Below are 22149 nucleotides of genomic sequence, written 5' to 3' on the forward strand. Positions count from 1 at the left end.
CACATCTGCAATCTCAGCACTCAGGAGAGGGAGACAGGGGATCGATCTGGAGTTCAAAGCCAGCTTTAGCTACATAGTGAGTTCAAGGTCAGGCTGGGCTACATAAGATCCTATCTCAAGATCAAAATCAGATACAGTTGCACACACATCACCCTGCATTTGGGGAGACGGAGACCAAAGGTCCTCTGCTATTCTGTGAATCTCAGGACAGCCTGGGCTAGATGAGGCTCCGTTTCAGGTAAAGAAACGCATAAATACATTTGAAAACCAGCATGTATCTCAGGGACAGTGTGCCTAGTGACCCAGCATTCACAAAGCCTTAGCAACACACATAACACACACACATACACACAAATTAATATGCAAAAAATAATTTTCGGATCTGATGTGTCTTGCTCATCAGAATAAATACGATGTGTTTGCATTTTTTACACATTAACAGAAAAATCTGGAGTCAAGACATGCGTCTACTTGCACAAATCCCTTTCCCAGATATTTCTAGAATACAATCTTGTCTTCCGTTGTATAGAAACATCATAAACTTCCCCCTGAATGTATTTCCTACACCTCCATGTCCTTTTCCCCTTCAGTTACGATCTATTGTCCAGGCACATCCTTGAGCCCCTGCCTTTACACTACCTGGAGGCTTCTCTCTGCTCAGTGTTGTTCCTGCTGGGGCTTGCATCCAGGGCCTTGTGTAGGCTAAGTGCAGTGGCTGGAAGGAGACTGTCCTCCATAGGTTTACATATTGGAGCACTTGGTCCCCAGATGGCGCCTCTGTTTCTCTGTTTGGGGAGATTTAGGAGGTGCAGCCTTGCTGGAGGAAGGGTGTCACTGGGGGCAGGCTTTGAGAGTTTTAAGACTTGTGTTATCCCAGGTTCCCTTTTTGTTGTTGTTGTCGATGCTCTGCCTGCCACATTTGCTGCTTGCTGCCATGACAGACTCTATTCTCGTGAAACTGTAAGCCCAAGAAAACCATTCCTTCTGTAAGTTGCCTGGTCAGGGTGTGTTATCCTAGCCCCAGAAAAGTGACTAATTTCCTAGGCAAGCACTCTACCCCTGAACTGTCCAGCTCTCAAGTTCAACTGTCTTTGAAGTTATGGTCTCTTTTCTGTTTTCCTTTTTCTTTCTTTCTTTTTTTCTCAAGACAGGGTTTCTCTGTGTAGCCCTGGCTGTCCTGGAACTCACCCTGTAGACCAGGCTGGCCTCAAACTCAGAAATCTACCTGCCTCTGCCTACCAAGTGCTAGGATTAAAGGCGTGCACCATCACTGTCCAGCTCCATTTAAAAAAAAATATTTATGTGCATGTGCGTGTGTGCACGCGCGCATGCGCATGTGACTGTGTGTGAATGTGCATACATGAGTGTCATGGCATGCACGTGGAAAGCAGAAGTCAATTTTTGGGTGTTGGCTCGCTCCTCCTCCTTGGGCGAGGCCGTGTGTGTGTGTGTGTGTGTGTGTGTGTGTGTGTGTGTGTGTGTGCCAGGCTACTTGGTCTGAAGGTTCTGGATGATGCTCCTATCTTGATGCAGGCGTTCTGGGATTACAGCTGTGCACCCTACATGCATCTAGCTTTTCACATGGTTACTCAAGTCATCAGGCTTGCATGGCAAGTACTTTTACCTGTTGGGCCATCTTGTCAGCTCTGACTCCCATTGTCTATTTCCTATTTAATTCAAAGTTATTTAGATGAATGTTGGATAACATATAATATTATATAAATATGTACAGATGTTAATAAAAAGACTCGTTAACTAGATTATTTGTAGATTTTTATTTCCCCTCCTATAATGGTTACATAACGATGATTTCCTCAGAATCCCAGCTTTTAGAATGGTAAGAGTTGGGGCTGGGGATGTGGCTCACTGAGAAACCACTTTCACTGAGGCTCACTTGGGTTTGATCTTCAATGCAAAACTGGGGTCCCTTTCAACTCAGGAGGAACGAATAACTCCCTTAGCAGCTAGCCAGATGGCTCGTCTAGCCTAATGACCTAAGTTTATACCCTGGGACCTGCAGATAGAAGAAATCAGCTCCCACAAGTTGTCTTTTGACCTCTACACAAGTGCAGTGGCACACTTGTACCCAGTCACAGAAACATAGATGATGGTGATGATGAGGATGATGATGATGATGCAAACATGAGGGACCTTGACATCTTCAGATAGAGAAGCACTAGGTTTATCATTCCAGGGTAGAGCAAGGATACTGGAAACATCAAGTGAGGATTAGCATCTGGAGCATGGGGATGCAGCTCTAAACAGGCTGCTACTCGGGGCACATAGATATTCCATTTCCTTCCTGCCATCAACAGCATGGCCCAGGTCCTACCAATGAGCTGTGGTCCCTGCTTGGAAGGCTGACTATACAGGCCAGAGGACACCTGCTTGTTTATGTCTACTCCGAGAGGTGGAAGGTGACATTTCCAAGTTGCTGCTTCAAGACGTTAAAGGCAAAGCTGATGCACGCAGTGCACTAGGCACCCCCTCTTCCCAGAGGTGCAGCAGTCATCCTAGAAGTTGGAGCATTCCCATCCTCTTCAGCCTCAGATGAGGTAATACAGCAGCCAACAGCCTAACATGGTGCCGGGAGAAAGGCTGTTTACGCACATGTAGACTCTCAACTCATGGACATGCCGGATTCTGTTTTAATCCTTCTTGGCTTGCCAAAGTCTCATGAGTCATATTGTTTAAAATGGAGCCAGCTTTTCATGATTGGAAGCTATTTCAAGTGTTAATTTTTGGAACACTTTATTAGCTTAGGATCCAATGCTGCAGTTCAAAATGACAAACCACCGAAGAGCTGGTTCCACAGGATAAGTGACAAAACTTTCGTGGATCCCTCGTGGGAAAGCTGCTCTCTCTCTCTCTAACCTTATTCTCCCTCTTTAAAAAGTTATTTTTAATTATGTGGACATGTGGAGTACACATGCATACCTGGGTGCAGATACCCTGGGAGGCCAGAGGCGTAGCATGGAGTTGAGATGAGCCATGTTATGTGGATGCTGGGCATCAACCCAAACTCAGTTCCTTTGTCAGAGCAGCTAGTTAGTGCTCTTAGCTGCTGAGCCATTTCTCCAACTCCTATACTCCCTCTTTTAAATACGAAGCGGCAAGCTCAGTAAACCAACACTTTCTTCTGAGTCTATTTCTGAACTCCCCCTCCCAGTTCTTTTGCACTTCCTGTACATGCAAGCTTGAGAATCAACCACCAGTAGATTTCTATGCTTTTTGGTTTTTAGGTTTCACACCGCATGCCCTTTATCAGCTGAGCATCCTCCCTTGTGTTTAATTTTTTTTTTTTAATGACAGGGTCTTACTGTGTAGTCCAGGCTGCCCTAGAACTTACCACAAAGATGAGGCTATCCTCACACTTGCAGAGTGCAGGGATTGCAGACATGAGCTACCACACCCAACTGAGTCTTTTGTTTTTTCTAGCCTGGATTGTCAGCACGATTCAGATTCAATTAACATTCTGAGAAACAGAGTCATGTAAATAATTGCCTTCAGTGGACTCTTCAGTTTCCTACAGTATTGAAGACCCAGCCTGAGTGAGGCTTTTATGGACTAAAGTCAAGATATCATGTAAACATAAATCCTGCATCAAAGTATGCCTGCTTCCTCCAGGGACCTGCTTCCTGGCAAAGTCTCTCTTATTCAAAGCCCAGCTTCAAAGGGTGGCCTTCTCTGTGCCCCCAGTACCAGGCAGGATTCCCTGTTCCATCCTTTGTAGAATCTTAGCCTGAGTCTGGCTTGTATCCTAAATACCAGACATGGAGTGGGTTCTGCATATCAGAAGCTCATATCTCAGTGCTGTCCATGATGCCCGCTCTGTGGGCATGGTACCTGGCCAGGCCTGAACTTGAACTTGGCTTCAGGTTCTCAGCATGATCTCCCACTGGGTCTGAACTCAGTTAGCTTTAGGGCAGTGGGAGGGAGCCTGAGTAGGCCCAGCCATTGCCCAACAAGCCTGGATTTGCCTTTGCCACTTTGGTAGGTTCTCAGCAACTGTTATGAAGTGATGACACCCGCAAGTCCAATGTGTAGCCCTAAGAGTGAGTCTACGAATAACACTATATGTGAAGTAATTGATTTATCCATTCTTCTAGCAATTATTGGTAAATGTTAGATGCTTTTCTACGGATGTAGGATAGTACAGAAAATCACCTGTCATGAAGATGTGTATGCCTCTGTGAGGAAGAGAGTTATACTCGGCAAACGGGATCAGAATGATTGCAGAATGATAAAGGGCTTCAAGGGTAATAATAAATACTTCTGCATGACTCTGAAGCCAAACCACCTCAGTTCAAATATTCGTCCCATCGTTTATCTGCTTTGTGATCTTGGGACGGTTACGCAACCTTTCTAAGCCTCAGTTTCTTCCTCTGGAAAATGGGGATAATCATGCCTGCCTGGCAAGGTTATTAGCACATTTAAATGAGTTAATGTAGGAAAGGTACTTAAAACAGGGCAGGGACCCGAGTAAGCACAGCTCTTGGGTGTTAGCTTGCCATGCCTATTAAGTAATGGTATGTGACCAAAACTAAGCATGGGAGGCCAGCGTCCTAAGGGACAAATGGTGGCCAGGGGCATTTAAACTAAGTCCTGAGGTGAGTGAGACCCCAGCTAGGTGAAGAGGCTAGGCAGGGGACAGGAAGTAAAAGCACCTTGGAGTGTTTAGGTTCAGACTCCGTTGAGTCATTTTCCATGGCCTAATGGGTCCTTCTATATGTTTCCGCAGATGAACAAGGAACAGGCTGGCTGTCTTCCAGGGCCCTGGGGCTCCCGAGGAAGTGAGGTAACAGGGCTGCCGAGGGGATGGCCACAGGAGGCCACCTCCAAGGAGCTCAGTGAGCTGGCCCCAAAGATGTGAGTCCTCTCCCGATGCCTCCCACCACTTGGGGTCAAGCCTGACATAGTCTGGGGTCAGGGTGGGGAATCTGCCTCTATCTGGCCATGCAGCCCAGAGGCAGAGGGCAAGAGTCCCACACAGCAAAGAATGACAAAGGTTGAGTAGCTGCAGGGCACTCACACAATGGTGTCTCATAGGTGGCTCCTTCCACAGGCCAGGAGCACGGAAATAAATTCCCATGGGACTTCCCCCAGCTGGAGAAGGAAATTCAGAATTGTTAACATACACAGCCTTTTCTTCTCTTTTATTGAAAAGCTAGCAAGCAAGCAAGCAAACAAACAAAAAACCCAGTTATTTACCAAAATAGGCCAAGTATGGCTGTAGCTGCAAAGGGTTGAACTGGTCAAATGGCCATCAGGCTGTGGTGGTCCTGGGAGTATCACCTGGAAACTTCCTGTTGCCAGGACTGTGGTGCATGCCTGCTACTCTGGGGGCCGAAGCAGATGGGTCCCAAATCCAAGGTCTGCCCAGTTTGCAGTGTGAGTTTTGGAGCAGCCAGGGCAACTTCATGAGCACCTGATTCAAGATCGTTAACTGGAGAAGACTCGGGATGTGGTTTAGGAGTGGAGCAGAGTTAGCATGCAGGAGACCCAGGTTGGACCCCAGTGCTCAACCCTCAAATCCCAAAATCCTGTGAGGAATACATGGCGGACATTAAGATGGTCAAAATCACCCAGCTCACTTGCTTTTCCTTTCCCTCTTCCTTCATAGTCCTCTTTCTCCCTTTCCATCCTCTTCCCCTTCCTTCCTTCCTTCCTTCCTTCCTTCCTTCCTTCCTTCCTTCCTTCCTTCCTTCCTTCCTTTCTTCCTCTTTCCTCCTTCCTCCCTCCCTTCCTCCACTTCTTTAGTTTTTTTTTTTTTTTTGGTTTGGTTTGGTTTGGTTTTTTGCTAGGCATTGATCTCCAGGGTCTGTTTCTGCATTCTAAATTCGGTTCGCCCCTGAGCCCTCTCTCTGCCACAGGCCTGGTGCACAACCTAGTGTTAGAGGTAATGCTGCTGCTATAGCTGTTTCCCACCCTTTCAGTTCTTGAGAGGATTTGCAGGTCCTGGAGAGGACCCAGACCAGAGCTTCCCAAGTTCTCTGTACCCGATCTGATTGAAATGTGGGCATTGATGCGGTAGGTCTGGTGTGAGCCCATGCCTCTGCAGTTACAGCAAGCTCCTAGGTGGTACCAACTGTTGCTGGTTCCCACCTGGGGATGACCATTTGAGTAGCAAAGATCTAGGGGTTATTTCCTTGTGAATGAATTGGAAATTCCTGGGTTAAGTACCCTGGATTTGTATCATGGTTGGGCGTCTATTGCTGTGATAAGGACCCTATGATCAAAAGCAACGGGAGAAGGAGAGGGTTTGTTTCACTTCACAGGCTGCAGTCTATCATTGAGGGAAGTCAGGGCAGGAGCAGATGCAGAGACCGTGGAGGAATGCTGCTTACTGCCCTGTTTCTCGTGGGCTACCCAGCTTTATATGTGTGTGTGTGTGTGTGTGTGTGTGTGTGTATCTTAGAATCACATCTTAGTGTTGTTGGGAATGGATCACAGTGCACACAGAACCTTCTCATGAAGTACGTAGCTCCAGTGTGCAGGACTCACCCCTGTACAGGAATGCCCGCTTTCCTACCTCAGTCCACCCAATTGTCTTTTCCTCCCCACCTCTGCCAAGCTGGGACATCAAGCCCGGCATCTCCCTTTTCATTTTCTGACTGTGAAGTTCACCAGTGTCCATCTGTTTATCGGCTATTCACGCTTTGTCCTGGACACCAACCCTGTACCTACATTTGTAACACTGAAACCTCAGTTACTGTTATTTTTTTAAAGGCAGATAGTTAAGAAAATAGGAAGCGTGTGTAATGCTGGTGTGGAAATTGTTATTCTGTTCAGCGCTCTGACAAAGAAAACACAACTGGGGTCAAGAGCACGTGCTCATGAGTCACGCAGTAAAGGGTCAATCACAGCTCAGCAGCTTGCCCTCTGTGACTGACTTTGTGACATTCTCTGTGTTAATTGTATTTACCATGAGAGCTGGAGTCAGAGTCACAGAGAAGGCTGTATGAGAAGCACCTGGAACACAGTGGGAAATCAAACACTGTAGCTGTCTCCACAAAAGAAAAAAATAACAACACTGACGCCCTTCAAAAAAATTTTAATGAATAGGATGTGAACTAAAAAGTTGTAAGTAGGAAAGATAACCAAAACATGACCATAAGGGAAGCATTCACCTCCTTTGATTCTAGAAAAGATGCTAAGCAACATGACTTCCCCACACCCCCACGTTAGGTGAGCGAAAACATTTTCAAGTGATAATTCTTGGTACGAGAAACATGTGGTCTAGTTGAGTTGCCCACATCGTTGGCAGCTGTGTAATCCAATCGAGAAACGTGTAGAAAGCTGTCTGGCAAATGTGTCATCACACAAACACACTTAAAACCTTTGGCCCAGATGTTCCTCAGTAATAATTCAGAATGTGGAAAAACCTACATGGCCAGTAAGGCTTGGGCCAGCGTTGTTTATAATGGTGGAAAAGGGACATTGGTGTTCTGTTTACATGAAGGGTAAGGCCACAGTCAAACTACAGGGCAGTCAAACCGTTGTGCCGTTGTGTTTACGGTGTTTATGTGAGTTTCCAGCATTTATGGTAACAGGAGCCCCCAGATCTTATATTAATTCACAATGAATACATTTCTTTGGAAAATAAACAATAAACAAAAACAAAAATCAGCTCTTGGTCACTGGCGTAGCCAGTGGTCCAACTGGTTTAAAACTTATCTTCTAGAGGCTGGGAGATAGCTCAGTAGATAAATGTGTGAATTGTGTACACCTGGCCACTCAAATTTGATCCCTGGAGCCCATGTGAAACCACAGATGCCATGGCTTTCCTACAGAGAGATGGGAGGTAGGGACAGGAGAGTGGCCTGGGTAGGGGTGGCTAGCCTGGACTACACAGGGCATCCACAGAAACACGAGAGACCTGTCTCTGCAAGGCGGAAGGTGGGGAGGACACTTGCAGCTTGTCTTCAGATCTCCACACATGCACTGTGGCATGTGACACACACACACACACACACACACACACACACACACACACACACACCTGTAAATACTAGGGATACAGGACACCTGCAGCCATCCCGTGCATTTGGTAGGGTATTCTTACCTACCGAGCCATCTCCCCAGCCCAGGAATGACTGCTGCTCACCACCGATAGCAGTGCGAGTGAGAGCTAGCCTTCAGCAGGACCAGAAATACCCACGCTGGGCAACGTTCAACTGAAGATCATGCTGCCCAGGCTGAGGGGTACTCCTCCTTAGGGCAATGCTCATCGGAATCACCTGGGAGACTTTAAAGCATGGCTCCTATCAAAATAAGCCCCTCCTAGCAACTCTGGCACGGTGGGTGGGGTGAGGCGTGCTCATGATTTTCAAAACTGCAAGGATGCTGATGCTCTCTGCGGTAAAAGAACCAGCGATGACGGATTTTCAAGGTGAGGGAGTCCAGCCCCTTGATCCAGGCCTCAGTAGCTAGCCAGTGTCTTGGGTTTAGTTAGCTAGCATCCACTCTCTCTGGAATTATGAACCCACCATGGCCTCCCACCCATCCTCGAGAAGCCCCCACCCACCAAGGAGTGGGCAGCAGGAAGCACAGTAGGGATGGTATGCCACCATCCTTGCAAAGGCCTGCCTTCCTCCGGCACTGTTAAGATTCTCCTGGGCCACAAAGCACACACAGCTCAGGATAAGGTCCGACCTGGATGACCTGGCCACATCAGGACCAGAGACAATTGCCAGGCAGCTCTTCCAGACAGGAAGCAGAGCCCAGGGAGACCCAAGGAAGACGCCCACACTGAGCTCTGATGTCCCACTGTGGACAGAACCTCTTCTGGCCTGGTCTATGAAAGGGAAGCTTCTTTCTTTCTTCAGAAAAAATTTGAAGTTTGGAGTACAGTTGAGAGAGAATACTTCCTTTCCCCCCACGCTCACCTCATTTTCAAAGTCCTCCACCCTTCACCCCAGGATGAACAGATTTGGGAAGTTGTAGGGATTTTCTTTTGTTGCAAGGATGAAACAAATCCATGCTATGCAAGGGTTCTGCCACAGAGCTACAGCCCTACCTGAGAAGGTCAGTCAGCCTTCCAGTTCAGCAGGCGACCCTGTCTCAAGACAATAAGGTAAACAGCGGTAGCCTCTGTTGGTCATAGTGTGCATTGACATACTCCTTCATGTGTCACACACACACACACACACACACACACACACACACACACACACACACAGTCTTTCCTATTGGGTCTCATCATAAGCAAGCTCCATTCCTCTTCTCTAGATAGACCTTTGAATGCCTAAGGAAAAAAAAATCCTCCGGCATTAACTAGCTGTAAGCTATAAAACCCTAAAGAGAAGTCAGTCCCGCTTTGAAGCACCCCTTGGAACAACAGCTGGCTTCCGAGGTGGTTTCAGGATGTTTGTTTGTAGCTCCTATCAGTTAGGAGAGGCACCACCTCCTTGTGCTTTACCTCAGCTGCTTTACCTGGACAGGTCAAGAGTCAAGGAGGTAGGAACTGTTTTGCAGCCACTGTTAAAGTACACAGCGAGCTCCGATAAGAGCAGACGGCAAGATCTGGAGGACTGTAGCTTCCTGTCAGAGAGCCAGCCTCCGTGGGAGTGACCTGACCTCTGGGAGTGACCTGTCATGAGTGCTTCATTAAGTTTCTGCCCCTAGAAAAAGAAAGAGCGTGGGGTTGGGCTCCAAAGCCCTACGCATTGCCTGGCACGGACTAGCGAGAGCTTCCAGCCTTTGGTCCAACTGCAGCTCTGATCGCTCCCTTAAACACAGGACACCACTGGGTTTACTCACCTGGGCAGCCCAGGCTTGGGATTTAGTTTAGTTTAGTTTAGTTTTTAGTGGATTGAATTAACTAGCAACCCAGATTTGGGAATCCTTAAAAAAAAAAAAAAAGATTTTTTATTAGGCCTAATGAAATATTTTGACATTTATAAAAAGACTTTGATTGCTGGGCGTGGTGACACACCTTTAATCCTAGGAGAGGCAGGGAGATCTCTATGAGTTAGAGGCCAGCTTGGTCTACATAGTTCCAGGATGAGACTCCGACTCAAAAAAAAAAAATTGATTAAGTGTTAAAGTACCAATAATTTCTTTTCCAAATTCCTAGTTTAAGTCCAAAAAAATCCCAAAAAAACAAACAAAAAACAAAGTCAGCCTCTGCTGGGGCTAGTGTTCTAGAGTGAGTGTTTACAAGGGGGTTTGCGGGGGGGGGGGGATGTAAAATCACACATGTGACTTCGTGACTTCGCTGTGGGAAGTTACTGGGTACAACATGACTTGGGAATTGGAACCATAACCTCCATAATAGCCCTGAGGCATTATTCGCTGTGCAGTTTTCATCTGAGTCCTCGTTTACTGTCGTCAGCAGGTTGTATTCTGTATGAAGTTTGTCGATACACCAACTGTGCATTGCCTAACTGCAAACACTCCGATGGGATATATCAGTCCACATCCTGAGCGCTGTCTCTGGTGCAGGGACTGGAGAGTAAACGTCAGCCGCTTTGTCTGGCTGGAAAAATGGCCTCCTCCAACAGAACTGCTCTCTCGGCTCGTCTGTTTGGCCAGATCTGAGTGAGGAGAGAATTCTAAGAGCGGCAGAGAAATGTAATCGATGCGTTGGCCTGAACTCACTTGAACCATATCCAAGCTTTCCACTCAGAGAGCAGATGTTCACAGGCCTCAGAGGCAGAGGGTGGAGACAGAGAATGAGGTGTGAGGAAATATATGACTCAGGAGGAGGACATGTTTTTCCAAGAGTAGGGAAGGACTGAAAAGAGCCTGGCTTCCCACCCCAAATGGGGTCCTCTCTCCATGACCATCAGTCTCAGGCACAGCTGGAAATGCGTTTGCTCAGCAATGCTCCAAGTTCTTCAACCAGCCGTGGGCAAACCTGTCCCATCTGTCCTGGACTCTGCCTTTCACACTAGAACGTGCACTCTCCTCCAAGGACTGTTACTGTTATCCTGGGGCTGAGCAAGAGAGTTGTTAAGAGCTGTAATTAATTAAAATTCTTTTGGAGGAGTTAGAATCTGTGTGGAGGGAGGCTGAAACTACGCGGGACAGAGAAGTCTCCTGATAGTAGTTGTGTCTTTCTGATGCCCCCTGGTGGCCAGATGCTATTAAGTGAACTCCAGGCTCCCAGCTATTAGCCCCGGGACAAAATCCACTTTGCGAGACTCCGTTTAGCTTGTACTTAGAGCGATGTGAACCAGTGCTAATGCATAGGGTGCCTTCTTCCCTAAACAAGAATTATTCTGAGACAGGTGTGATGGCTTGACCTGAAGTCCCGGTACTGAAGGTTGGAGGCAGGAGAATTGCTACAGGACAGCTTGGATTAGTGTTAGATCTTGCCTGAAGAAATAAAACCAAACAACCAACCAACCAAAAATCCACCCACTCCCCACACACCATTTTGATATAGTATTATGAAGAAAACACCAATTGTTATAATTCTGTACTACAAGTTCTTTTTTAAAAATGTGTATTCTTTTTACATTATAGTGTGTATGTGTGTGCATGCATGTGCCAAGCCCTATACGTGGAGGTCAAAGGTCAACTTGTAGATGTCAGTTCTCTACCTACATGATGTAGATTCTGAGGATCAAGCCTAAGCCATCAAGCTTGGTGGCAAGCAACCTTATCCACTGAACTATCTCACCAGCCAGGAGAATACCAGGGAAATTTAAGTCTTCGGTTTTCCCACACTAGTGCTAAAATTTTGAGACCTTATTTATTTTATTTTAATTTTTAAGGAAACAGAAAATGGAGAAAAGGGGCCGCAGAAGGACCAACTGTGGGAAGTTTTCCAGTAGCATCCACGAAAAAACACTGCCCCAAGATTTGGCTCTCGGTAAGTTGGAGGGGTTGGGTGTACATAGTTGTTAGTGATCCCTCACTGTGAGTCCCAGCTTGCCATCTGCCATTGAGATAGCATGACATTTGACTAGGATGGTGTTTGTTTCCCTTTATAAAAATATGAATGGGCTGTTTAAGGAGTGGTTAAGCAGAGTAAAGTATCAATACATGCTTCTAGTTATGCCCGGCACCATGTGCTCTGAGCTGCAGCACCCATAGCTGCACCGGGTAAGTCACCAGGCTTGTGGAAGGTGCTGCTGACTCATCCCCGTGCATCGCACAGAGGCAGAGGGAGCTGAGTGTGGGAGCAGGCAAAGGGCATGAGTTTGTGAGACTTGAGAACCTTGCTCTGTAGACAGTTTAAACCTGAGAAACGTACCCCGGCCAAACCGCTGAGGGTGATAAAGAGGTGACCTCCTGCCTCCTCAGGCAGCTCCTGCGCTTGCCAGCATCAGTTCCACATAGCTGAGCTGGACGTGCAGGCCAGAGAAATGACGCAGCATGCTTATGCGCATGCTCCCTGTGCCCAGAGCCTTGAGGGCACTCAGCATCCTGTTAGATCCCTCTTGGTTCTGAATTGACCTCTCTGGGGATGCTATATTTTCAAATAAGAGCTTTGGAGGACTGGAAAGATGTCTCAGCAGTGAGGAATGCTTACTGGCCTTGCAGAAAACCAGGGTTTGGTTTCCAGCACTCAAGTTTGGGAGGCTCACCAGAAATCTAAAGCCCTGTTCTAGTCTCCATGGACGCCTGAGTGTGTAGTTTCATGGATGTAACACTTGCTAAAACTTGATGCTTATACCGGGAATTTTCAAAGCCCGTTCAAGGAGGTTCTTATTTTTCCCAACAGCGTTGTACTGTAGGGCTGTAAGGCCAGCAGTATAACGTAAGGATAGGGATGCAGCCTTGGAACCTGGTTTCCAGCTATTATCCCCAAAGGCAGTCATGGTTGCTAAAAGCCCATGACATTACCACTTGCAAGACAGAGGCAGGAAGGTCAGGAGTTCAAGGCTGACCTCAGATACGTAGAAAGTTTGAGGCCAGCCTGGGCCACATGAGACCCTGTCTCAAAAACCAAAACGCCAAAGATAGTTACTGAAGCATAAAATAACGACACTTCTCATTAGCTTTGGGTTTCATTTTTGGAATTTTTTTTTTCTGAAAATCTATGACTTTGTTAAGATGAACTCACTACTTTTCTTTTTCAAAGGGAGTGTCTTGCCATGTTACCTGTGCTGTAGGCAGTTAGGATGACAGGCAGGTGGCACTGTCCACTTCTTGTTGTTGTCACCGATGGTGCAGAGGCTTGACCTTCACACACGCTAAGCGGGTGCTCTGCTACTGACCCATATCCCGGCCCTTGTTATTTTTAAATGAAACAATAAAGTATTTGTAATGTCTCAATTTAAACTTAAAAAAAAAATCCTCAGAACTGATCACTTAGCCTGAGGAAGATCTGGATCCTGACCTGTTTTACACGTTACATACCAAGATACCTTTTCGAGTCTGTCTGTCTGTAGCTGGGACTAAATATTCTATGGTGATTTCATACTGGGGAAGGCTTTTGGTTTTTTTGAGACAGGGCCTCATGTGGCCCAGGCTGGCCCCAAACTTTCTGTGTAGGTGAGGTTAGCCTTGAACTCCTGGGCCTCCTGCTTTTGTCTCCCAAGTGGTAGTATTATGGGCTTTAGCAGCCATGTCTGCCTCTGGGAAGAATTTTTTTATGATATACAAAATGATTTATGTTCTTATATATAGTAGATTAAAACCATATAAAAACACATTTTTTTTTTAAAAAAGATGTATTTATTTACTTATTTGAGACATGTCTCTCTACATAGCTCTGACTATCCTGGAACTCACTATTGTAGACCAGGCTGGCCTCGAACTCACAGAGATCTGTCTACCTCTGCCTCCCATGTACTGAGAATAAAAGCATGAAGTGGCATGCCTGACTTACTTGTTTTTAAGCGTATGTTTGACTGTGTGTATATGTACACCACATGCATATCTCACAGTGGTGGAAGCCAGGAGAGGGCATCGGATCCCCCGGAACTGGAGTAATAGGCAGTGCTGAGTGCCCATTTGGATCTGGGAACCAAACACCCTTCTGTGAGAACAGCAAATACTCTTAACTCCTAAATTAGCTCTCCATCCCCTAGAGCCCTTAATGTTAAGGTAAGGGGCATCGACATAGTATCATTTCATTATTAACGACACCTCTGTAAGATGGGATTTATATTGATTTTACAGGTAAGGAAATACAACTCAGAGAAAGTAACTGGGTCAAAGACCTGGTGTGCCCTCCCACTTGATAACCATGTACCCCAGAACCTAATGACTCAAAGTCGTAACCAGCATTACCTGGCAGTGTCTGTGGCTCTGGTATTTGGGAACAAGTGAAGGGTTCAGGCACAGAGTTCCCTAGAAGGATGTCTGTCAGGGCTGAGATCGCCTGAAGGTTTCGCTAGAGACCAGAGGATCTGGCTCCAGAGACCTTTGATAGGGAGACTCAGTGGAGCCTCCAACAGGCCATTCTGCTTGTCATCGATAGCTGACAGACAGCTTCCTCGCAAGCAAGGATTGGGGGGGGGGGGGAGGGGTATTAGACTGTCATTGCTGCTTCATTTTGTTAGACACAAACCCATACTTGAGGGTTCAGACCAGCAACTTCCTTTTCCCTGTAGTGGGGAGATGGAACCCAGGGCACTGTGTGTGCCAGGCAGATGTTCTACTGTCAAACCCTAGCCCAGGTGCCATCTTTCCAAGAGAGTACTGGCTGGGTGTGGTGGTGCACACCTTTCATCCCAGCACTCAGAAGACAAAGGGATCTACATGAGTTTGAGGCTAGCCTGGTCTACAGAGTGAGTTTCAGGGCATCCAAGACTATGTAGGGAGAGCCTGATTCCATAAATAAATAGATGATAGGTAAATAGGTAGATAGATAGATAGATAGATAGATAGATAAAAGATATGAAAGAATCAACACAGATGTTTTCAGCCATCACAGCTAATAAGCAGCAGAGGCAGGTTTCAACCCCGGGTCTTATACTCACCCCATCTGTGACTCATGCTTACATGCTCCCCTGCCTGGGCCTGCCCTTCTAGACACCCTGGTCTTCCCTGGCATGGTCATAGCCACAGTGTGCCCAGCACATCAGAGCTCTGCTCTCCATGGGTCACATGACTGTGCTTAACAAACCTACACTCTGGGTACCTTTTTAGGTTCTGATCCAGGACCCAACTTTTGTCCTGATCCTGGCACTGGGCTACAGAGTAAGAAATGTGAAGCCTACGGAAGCAAGGCTCAGAACTCCCAGAGAGTCTGTGAGGAAGACCCACTGAAAGGTGAGATGGCTCGGCTCCAGGGGGGTGGGGGTGGGTAGAGAGAGTCAGCTTTCCCAGGCAAGAGGGCTGTATCTTCAACCTTTTCCTTTTAGAATTTTATTATAGATATGACACTCCAGGACAAGATAACTTAAATCACGGCGGAGGATATACCTTTGTCCAGCCTCACTTCTTACAGGAAAATAAAATCTCTGCATCTTGTAAGTACATCTCCTGTATGAGCCTGTCTGTGTCAGTAACCGCATTTGCCAGCCCTCTCTAGACGGCTGCCTGGGTCTCCTACACTTATGAGACACTTCCAAATTCAGGTCTGCATGGGGGTGGCAAAGAGGCTGAGCAGGGGGTGGGGACTGGCGACTGCTGTCAGTGCCGTGGAGGCTGTGAAGTACCCGTCAAGTCTTCAGCAAGCGCACACTCTAAACCAACGAATGGCTGACTCTGTCACTCTCTCCACTCTTTCCAGAGTACATGCCTCAGGCATGCTGTTGTTAATTTCCAATGCAAACATTTGCAATCTTTGGGGAAAAAATGAAAACTCCACATTTACTTATAAAGATGACTGAGACACAGCACCTCCCTCCCAAGACGTTCCTATTTTAAAAGGACTTAGACCCAAGAAAGGAAAGCTCAAAGCAAATATGATAAGTACTAAAAGCCAGGCCTGAGGATGTGTGAGGAAGGATGCTATGAGGACGGGAGCTAGGGAGGAGCTACATCCTGTTTCATTCAGCAGCCAGCCACACCCACTTCTCTGACAGAGAGGCCCTTTCTTCCATTCCTCTAGAATTCTTCCTCTCTGAGGTGAGCACCAGGCAGAATGTTTATCACTTTTCACAACTATCAAATGCCTGAGACCAAAAGATGCCACTTATGTGACTTAATCAGACTCCTCTGCCACCTCCCCAGGTGACAAATCAAGTGAGCCACTATGATCCTGCAGAAGGCCCATAGTGGACTTCTTTCCTATCTTCTTCTTGGTCTTTGGGCCTCTCTTCCTCCTCTACGTCCCCCTTCTCCTATCCCCCTGACACCCTCCCCCTTTCTTCTTCTCCTCCTATGGCACCGGGAATGGAGCCTGGAGCCTCACACAGGTAAGGCAAGTGATCTATTACTGAACCATATCCCAGATCTGGACTTCTAATCCACATACGAGAACTGCCACAGAATCACTGATGTGTGATCCTGAACTCCCTTAGGAGATATGTAGTGTCTTAGGGGTAGATATCATGAAAGCGCATCTTTCCTTCAGTAAAGGGAACTGATGGACCCACCTCTCCGGCCCTCATATGAGAGACAATGTAGTCGTCTGGTGGCGATCTGCAGTCTGGTCTAGAACTGAGTCCCCTGGCACTGAGCTCATTTCAGATGTGTGTTTCTGTTTCCTGTAAACTCCAAGCCTCATTTAGAGACGACTGCCCCTTGAGATTGAACTCATTAGCATCTGTGTTCATGACCAACACTGAAGAACAGTCTGCTGATTGCCTTTGTCTGGTGGAAAGGAGCAGAGCCTCTCTCTGAGACACCAGTGACTGAGGCCAGAATGGGAAGGGAGGAGGGAGGAGGACTGAGGAAGGTGAAGGGGGTCCCAGCAACTGAAGTGTTACTTATCACAGTCGTGTTATTCCTGACAAAAAGAACCTGAGGGAGGCTGAAAGGGTACAGCTGAGAGAGCATGGAGGTAGGGGTGGGAGGAGGCTGATTACACCTGTCCTAGTCAGAAAACAGTGCTGGCTGGAAGCAGAGCCAGCCCGTTACACCCACCTCCAGTGCTCCACTTCCTCCAGCTAAGTCCTACCTCCACCCAAAGTGTCTCTGCGGGTCCTAAAGCATTCTCATCAACTGGCAACCAAGTGTTCAAATGGCTGAAGGGGGTTGGGGTGGGAACGGTTGCGTATTTCATAGATGCTCTGTAACAGACAGTGCACCTCCTCCCTATACACTCTGTAACAGACAGTGAGGACCCCCCATATACTCTGTAACAGACAGTGAGGACCCCCCCATATACTCTGTAACAGACAGTGAGGACCCCCCATNCCCCCCATATACTCTGTAACAGACAGTGAGGACCCCCCATATACTCTGTAACAGACAGTGCAGACCCCCCATATACTCTGTAACAGACAGTGAGGACCCCCCCCATATACTCTGTAACAGACAGTGCAGACCCCTTATATACTCTGTAACAGTGAGGACCCCCATATACTCTGTAACAGACAGTGATGACCCCCCATATACTCTGTAACAGACAGTGCAGACCACCTCCCCATCTCTTCCTTTCCTTGGAGGTTTCCTTAGTAACCACCCATGTTTTTCTTCATCATTTAGTTTCTCTTCTGGAATTAGTTTCTGTCTCCTAAAATCCTTGCCCCTAAAGTTTGTGAAGAGTCTAGAATACACTTGGGTTTCACCTTTTGGAAGCAGTACCTTCTCTACGCTTACCAGATGAAATAGTGGCCCAAGCTAAAAAAAAAAAAAAAAAAAATCTGGTCACATAATGAACAGCAGGGAATATAAACTCCTGGTCTCTTACCGGCTAGTAAGTAAACAAATACCTACAAGTAAATTAAATGTAAATAAGTAAACATTTAGATATTTATTATATAATATATAAAATATAATTTATATAAATATAAAATATATAAATATTTATTTCTTACTTTGAGGCAGGGTCTCTCTCTCCAGCCCAGGCTGGTCTTCTGGCAACTCTCCTGCCTCAGTCTTCAGAGCTCTACTTGAGTTTTATGCCAGCGTTTCATGTTGGTCATCATAGTTCACACCTGGAAAACTAACAGTCAAGTGTACTGCAGTGAGTTCAAGGCCACCTGGGGATACAAAGTGAGTCTGCCTCAACACACCAGAAACAGAGCCACTAAGGTGGCTCAGTTGGTGAAGGTCCCTGCTGCCAAGCCTGCTGGTGTGAGTCCAGTGCCAGGGACTCGTGGTGGAGGAGAGAACCGAGCGCAGTGGTGTGTGTGCACTGCACATGATAAATCAATAAATCCAATACAAATCTAAAAATAGAGTTGAGTTTCTTTTCATGAATTACAAGTTCTTGAGAGGAAATTCTGTTTCCTGTGCTCCTTAACTCTGTTGCTTACACAGTTGTTATGTTTTTATGACCGATTTCATTCATACTGCAAAGTTGAGGAAGACATCTCCACCATTTGGAGTTCTCTGGCTTTTTGGTTTTAGCAGGCTGTCATTCTTGCTGCCCCGGAACTTGCAGTGTGTACCAGACTGGCCCCCACCTCAAAGATTGATGAAGGCCATTTTGATGCTCTGAATTTAATCACAGCTAACATTTTTCAGCTTGTTCAAAAGCAAAATGGATCTGGTCCTGGAGAGTGAACTCGGAACCCGTTCAAGATGAGCCTGATCCTGCGGCAGGGTAAGTATTTCATTATAACTAAGAACAAAATCAGAGCCAGGTATGGCAGCTCTTGCCTGTCTTCTCTAAACTTGAGAGGCCAAGACAGGAGGCCTACTAAAAGTTGAAGTCTAGACTTGGGACTACATGGTGAGTTTGAGGCTAGTGGGGTGCAGAATAAGACTGTCCTAAAAATTACACACACACACACACACACACACACACACACACACACAAAATCGAGTTTCATTACCCAGGTGCATATACTATACCACTTAACTACCTAGTCAGATGCTTGTCCTGGACTGTCACGGGGAGAACTGGAATTCAAGCCTGGCCCTATCTGGTGTGACTTCGGTCACTGACTTGTTCATTCAGCCAATGTCTAAGTGCCCCAGGCAGGACTTTGTGCTCCGTGTGGGGGCTGAGATGACAGCAGTGTCTGCCCCTGAGCTGCTTTCTGATGGAGGAGCCGGGAGTGCCGGAAGGGAGCGTGAGGAGCGCTGCTGACCTTATTAGGTGGTTTAGGAACCTGAGCTCAAAGGCAAAGTCTGAAGGAGCTATCACAGGCCATCAGGAGGGGTGTGAAGAACTCGAGATGAAGGCTTTTTGAGGAGAAAAGGCTCTTGAGCAAGTTCAGGAACCTGTCAGCCAGTGTGCCAGGAGCCCAGAGGGAGTGGCAGAGGCAAGACGAAGCAGGCAAAGGCAGGTCTTCAGATTCTTCAGAACAAGGGGAAGCCAAGCGTCTTTTAAAATAGGGGCTTTGATAAAACTGTAGGAGATCACTATAGTGATCGATCAAGCAGAGTGGCTGACATTTGCAGCCCCAGCATTCAGAAGGCTTAGGTAGGAGTTCTGGCTAGCCTGGGGAACATAGTAAGTTCTGGGCCAGCTGGAGACTGTCTCATAAAACAAAACAAAACATCACTGCAGCTAGTGAGAAACAGGAAGTGGGTTAGAGGAGCGGAAACTGGAGCCAGAGGCCAAACAAGGCAGCCATGGGAGAGTCCACTGGGGCCATGGAAGGTTGGCTCAGGGTGATACCGAGAAGCTGTGTGTTGGGAGTTTAAGACAGAATTGACAGCAAGGGCTTAGTGGCAATAGTCCAGGCTATCCACCCAGACAAATTCAAGCCTGAGTGGCTACTCAGAAAAGTACAGTGGTTTAACACCTAATATTTGAAGTCAGGCACAGCACGAGTCACCTGTAATCAGAGCTCAGAGGTGGAGGCGAGAGAATGGGCGAGTTTGAGGCAAGCTGGGACTACAGAGTAAGATAGGGCAACAGGACTTTATAAGGTGACTGTCTCACGACACAAAAGGAAAACAAAAGGCCAAAACAGGGGGCTGGAGTCTGACCCCCATCACCCACACCAGGGAGCTCACGTGTGCCTGAAACTCTAGCTCTAGATCATTAAAAAAAGAAAGCCAACTCAACAAAAGAATAGTTTTTGGAGACATCTTCGGTTTATGTCATCTCTCTGTCCTTGGAAAGGTGACTCACCTTCCCTGAGCCTCTACTTTCCTGTATAATGGGAATGATAGGACCAGATTCACCAAGAATGGTACTTGGATTAAAATTATACTGGATCTCAAAATACCCCCTCCCCAAAGAATTGAAGTGGGATGGGGGCTTGGCGGGGGAGCTGATGGGAGGAGACCAAGAGGGCAGAAGGGTGAGTGGAATCAGAACACATACAAATGCATCATATATACTTACGACGATGCAACACATTTTAAAAGACTTACAAGTGAAGTACTCAACCATACTGTGGTCCTGTTGGAGGCAGTGAGTGCTCCATATGGAGGAGGGCTCCAGAGGCCCTGCACTTCCTGCTGAACCACACTGCCACACCCCAAGGCAGAATGCCTCTCACCTGGAAAATGGCTCCATCCATTGTGCTAACTGAACTTCAGAACCAACTGACATAAACGTGACAGGGGGCAAGAGACTCTGAGGTGACATCCTGAAGGCAATACTGCTCACACATGTCTGTCCCAAAATGACGTTTAGCGAAGGGACCGTATGCAGGAGGCTCTGCCACAGGCCTTCTCCAGGCAGGTTCCTGTGGCAGCCCCTCTTCATGGAGATTAAGGGGACAGTTCAGCAGAGCTATGCAGTGGCCAGCCTAAATCCAGTGTCCCTGCACCACGTCCATCACATGACAGACATAGGACAGTGGGTAGCATAGAGGGGACCATTGACTTAGACTTCCATCTCCTTACTGCCTAGGCATGATCACTGGGGCGTGGGTGAACTCAAGCCGAGGTATTATCGCTGGCATTTGTGTGCATTTGTTCTATAAATAATGCAGGGTAAAAGGTTGGCCCCAAAAGAGTAACAAGGGAAGAAGAATCTCTTTGGAGTCTTGGCTCTTTCTGTTCTGGAGAGATGAAACAACAACAACAACAAAAAAAAAAACAAAAGAAAACAAAAGAACAAACAGGCAGTTCTAGAAGAACAGATGTCATTGGCTATAGCAACCACTTTTTCTTGAAGCTCAGCTGTGGTCCCATGAATACTGTAAAAGGTAGGGTCCCTCAGCTACAGACAGACAGACACATGCGTGCACACATACGCACACGCACACATGCACACAGCCTTCACAGAGCCTAGAGGGAGAGTGTGCATGTGTGTGTGGTGCCATACATAGGTTAACAATATGCCTTTGTCTTCTAGAAAACATCCCAAGACTTACCTGACCTCTATCTCAGATCTTGTGACACCCTCACTCCACCTCTGCTGCTCGGGGAGTCCTAGAATGCAATCCTTATGTTCCAGTAATAACATGGAAGAAATGGAATCTAAGGTGAGGACCGAGAAAGTCCTTGCAGCTCAGAATGAGCCTGAATGAGCACAGAACGGCTAGCTTTCATACTGGTATAGGATGGGCTTTCAGAAAATGTTCTAAGAACAAGTTCTGCTCAGCGCTAACCCTCAACAGCCACAAGGTTTGCATTATTCCTAAGCTGGATCCAAGGGAAACTTCCTGGAGAAAGCATTTGGTGGGTGGTACCTCCTCTGCAGGATTCCCCTGGCCCAGGCTTGAAGGCCCCAGTCTGTTCCAGTGACTATTGTTAGGGGTACCCGCCTATGTTCAGACTGGTTACACCAACCTCAGGTTACTTTCCTAAGCATGTGTGGGATCAGTTGGTGCTCACTCTCAGTCCTTGTCGCTGGCCCCTGAGCTGTTCTCCTCTGAGGCAGGAACAGGGCATCTGACTGCTTCCCTTACTCTCTGACTCACTTTCCTCAGTCACGTGTTCACCTCTCTTTCCCCTCCCTTCCCTTGACAAATACATTCCATCTCAGACTGGTTACCTAGGAGACCAACTCTCAAAAACAGAAATAAAAAGCGTGTGGAAACAGAATGCTCCAAAAATTCCATCTTGTAATGTTTAATAATGAGTGAATCCAATGATCAGAGACGTTAGCAAGTTTAGGTGACTAAAATATGTGGACTTTCTCTGTAGATTTTAAACTCACCCTTGGAGCATGCCTTAAGGACAGCAACCAAACTGAAAAAAACCACCGACCAAATGATCAAATCCATTGCAGAAGACCTCGCCAAAGCACAAGGATGGAGACACCAGCTAAGATACTACTAA

General features: G+C 47.0%; 1 protein-coding gene across 1 annotated transcript in view; it reads left to right on the forward strand.

The window, feature by feature from the left end:
- Positions 1 to 22149, forward strand: part of Aknad1 (AKNA domain containing 1) — a 30963-nt gene extending 8814 nt beyond the window's left edge. The window contains exons 4-10 of the mRNA XM_021196960.1: positions 4742 to 4869; positions 11724 to 11821; positions 15052 to 15174; positions 15267 to 15374; positions 18484 to 18562; positions 21221 to 21350; positions 22015 to 22149. Of these exons, the coding sequence (XP_021052619.1) occupies positions 4742 to 4869; positions 11724 to 11821; positions 15052 to 15174; positions 15267 to 15374; positions 18484 to 18562; positions 21221 to 21350; positions 22015 to 22149 (801 nt within the window). The remainder of the gene's footprint in view (positions 1 to 4741; positions 4870 to 11723; positions 11822 to 15051; positions 15175 to 15266; positions 15375 to 18483; positions 18563 to 21220; positions 21351 to 22014) is intronic.

The sequence above is a fragment of the Mus pahari genome, chromosome 4, assembly GCF_900095145.1.
Source record: "Mus pahari chromosome 4, PAHARI_EIJ_v1.1, whole genome shotgun sequence".
Lineage (NCBI taxonomy): Eukaryota > Metazoa > Chordata > Mammalia > Rodentia > Muridae > Mus > Mus pahari.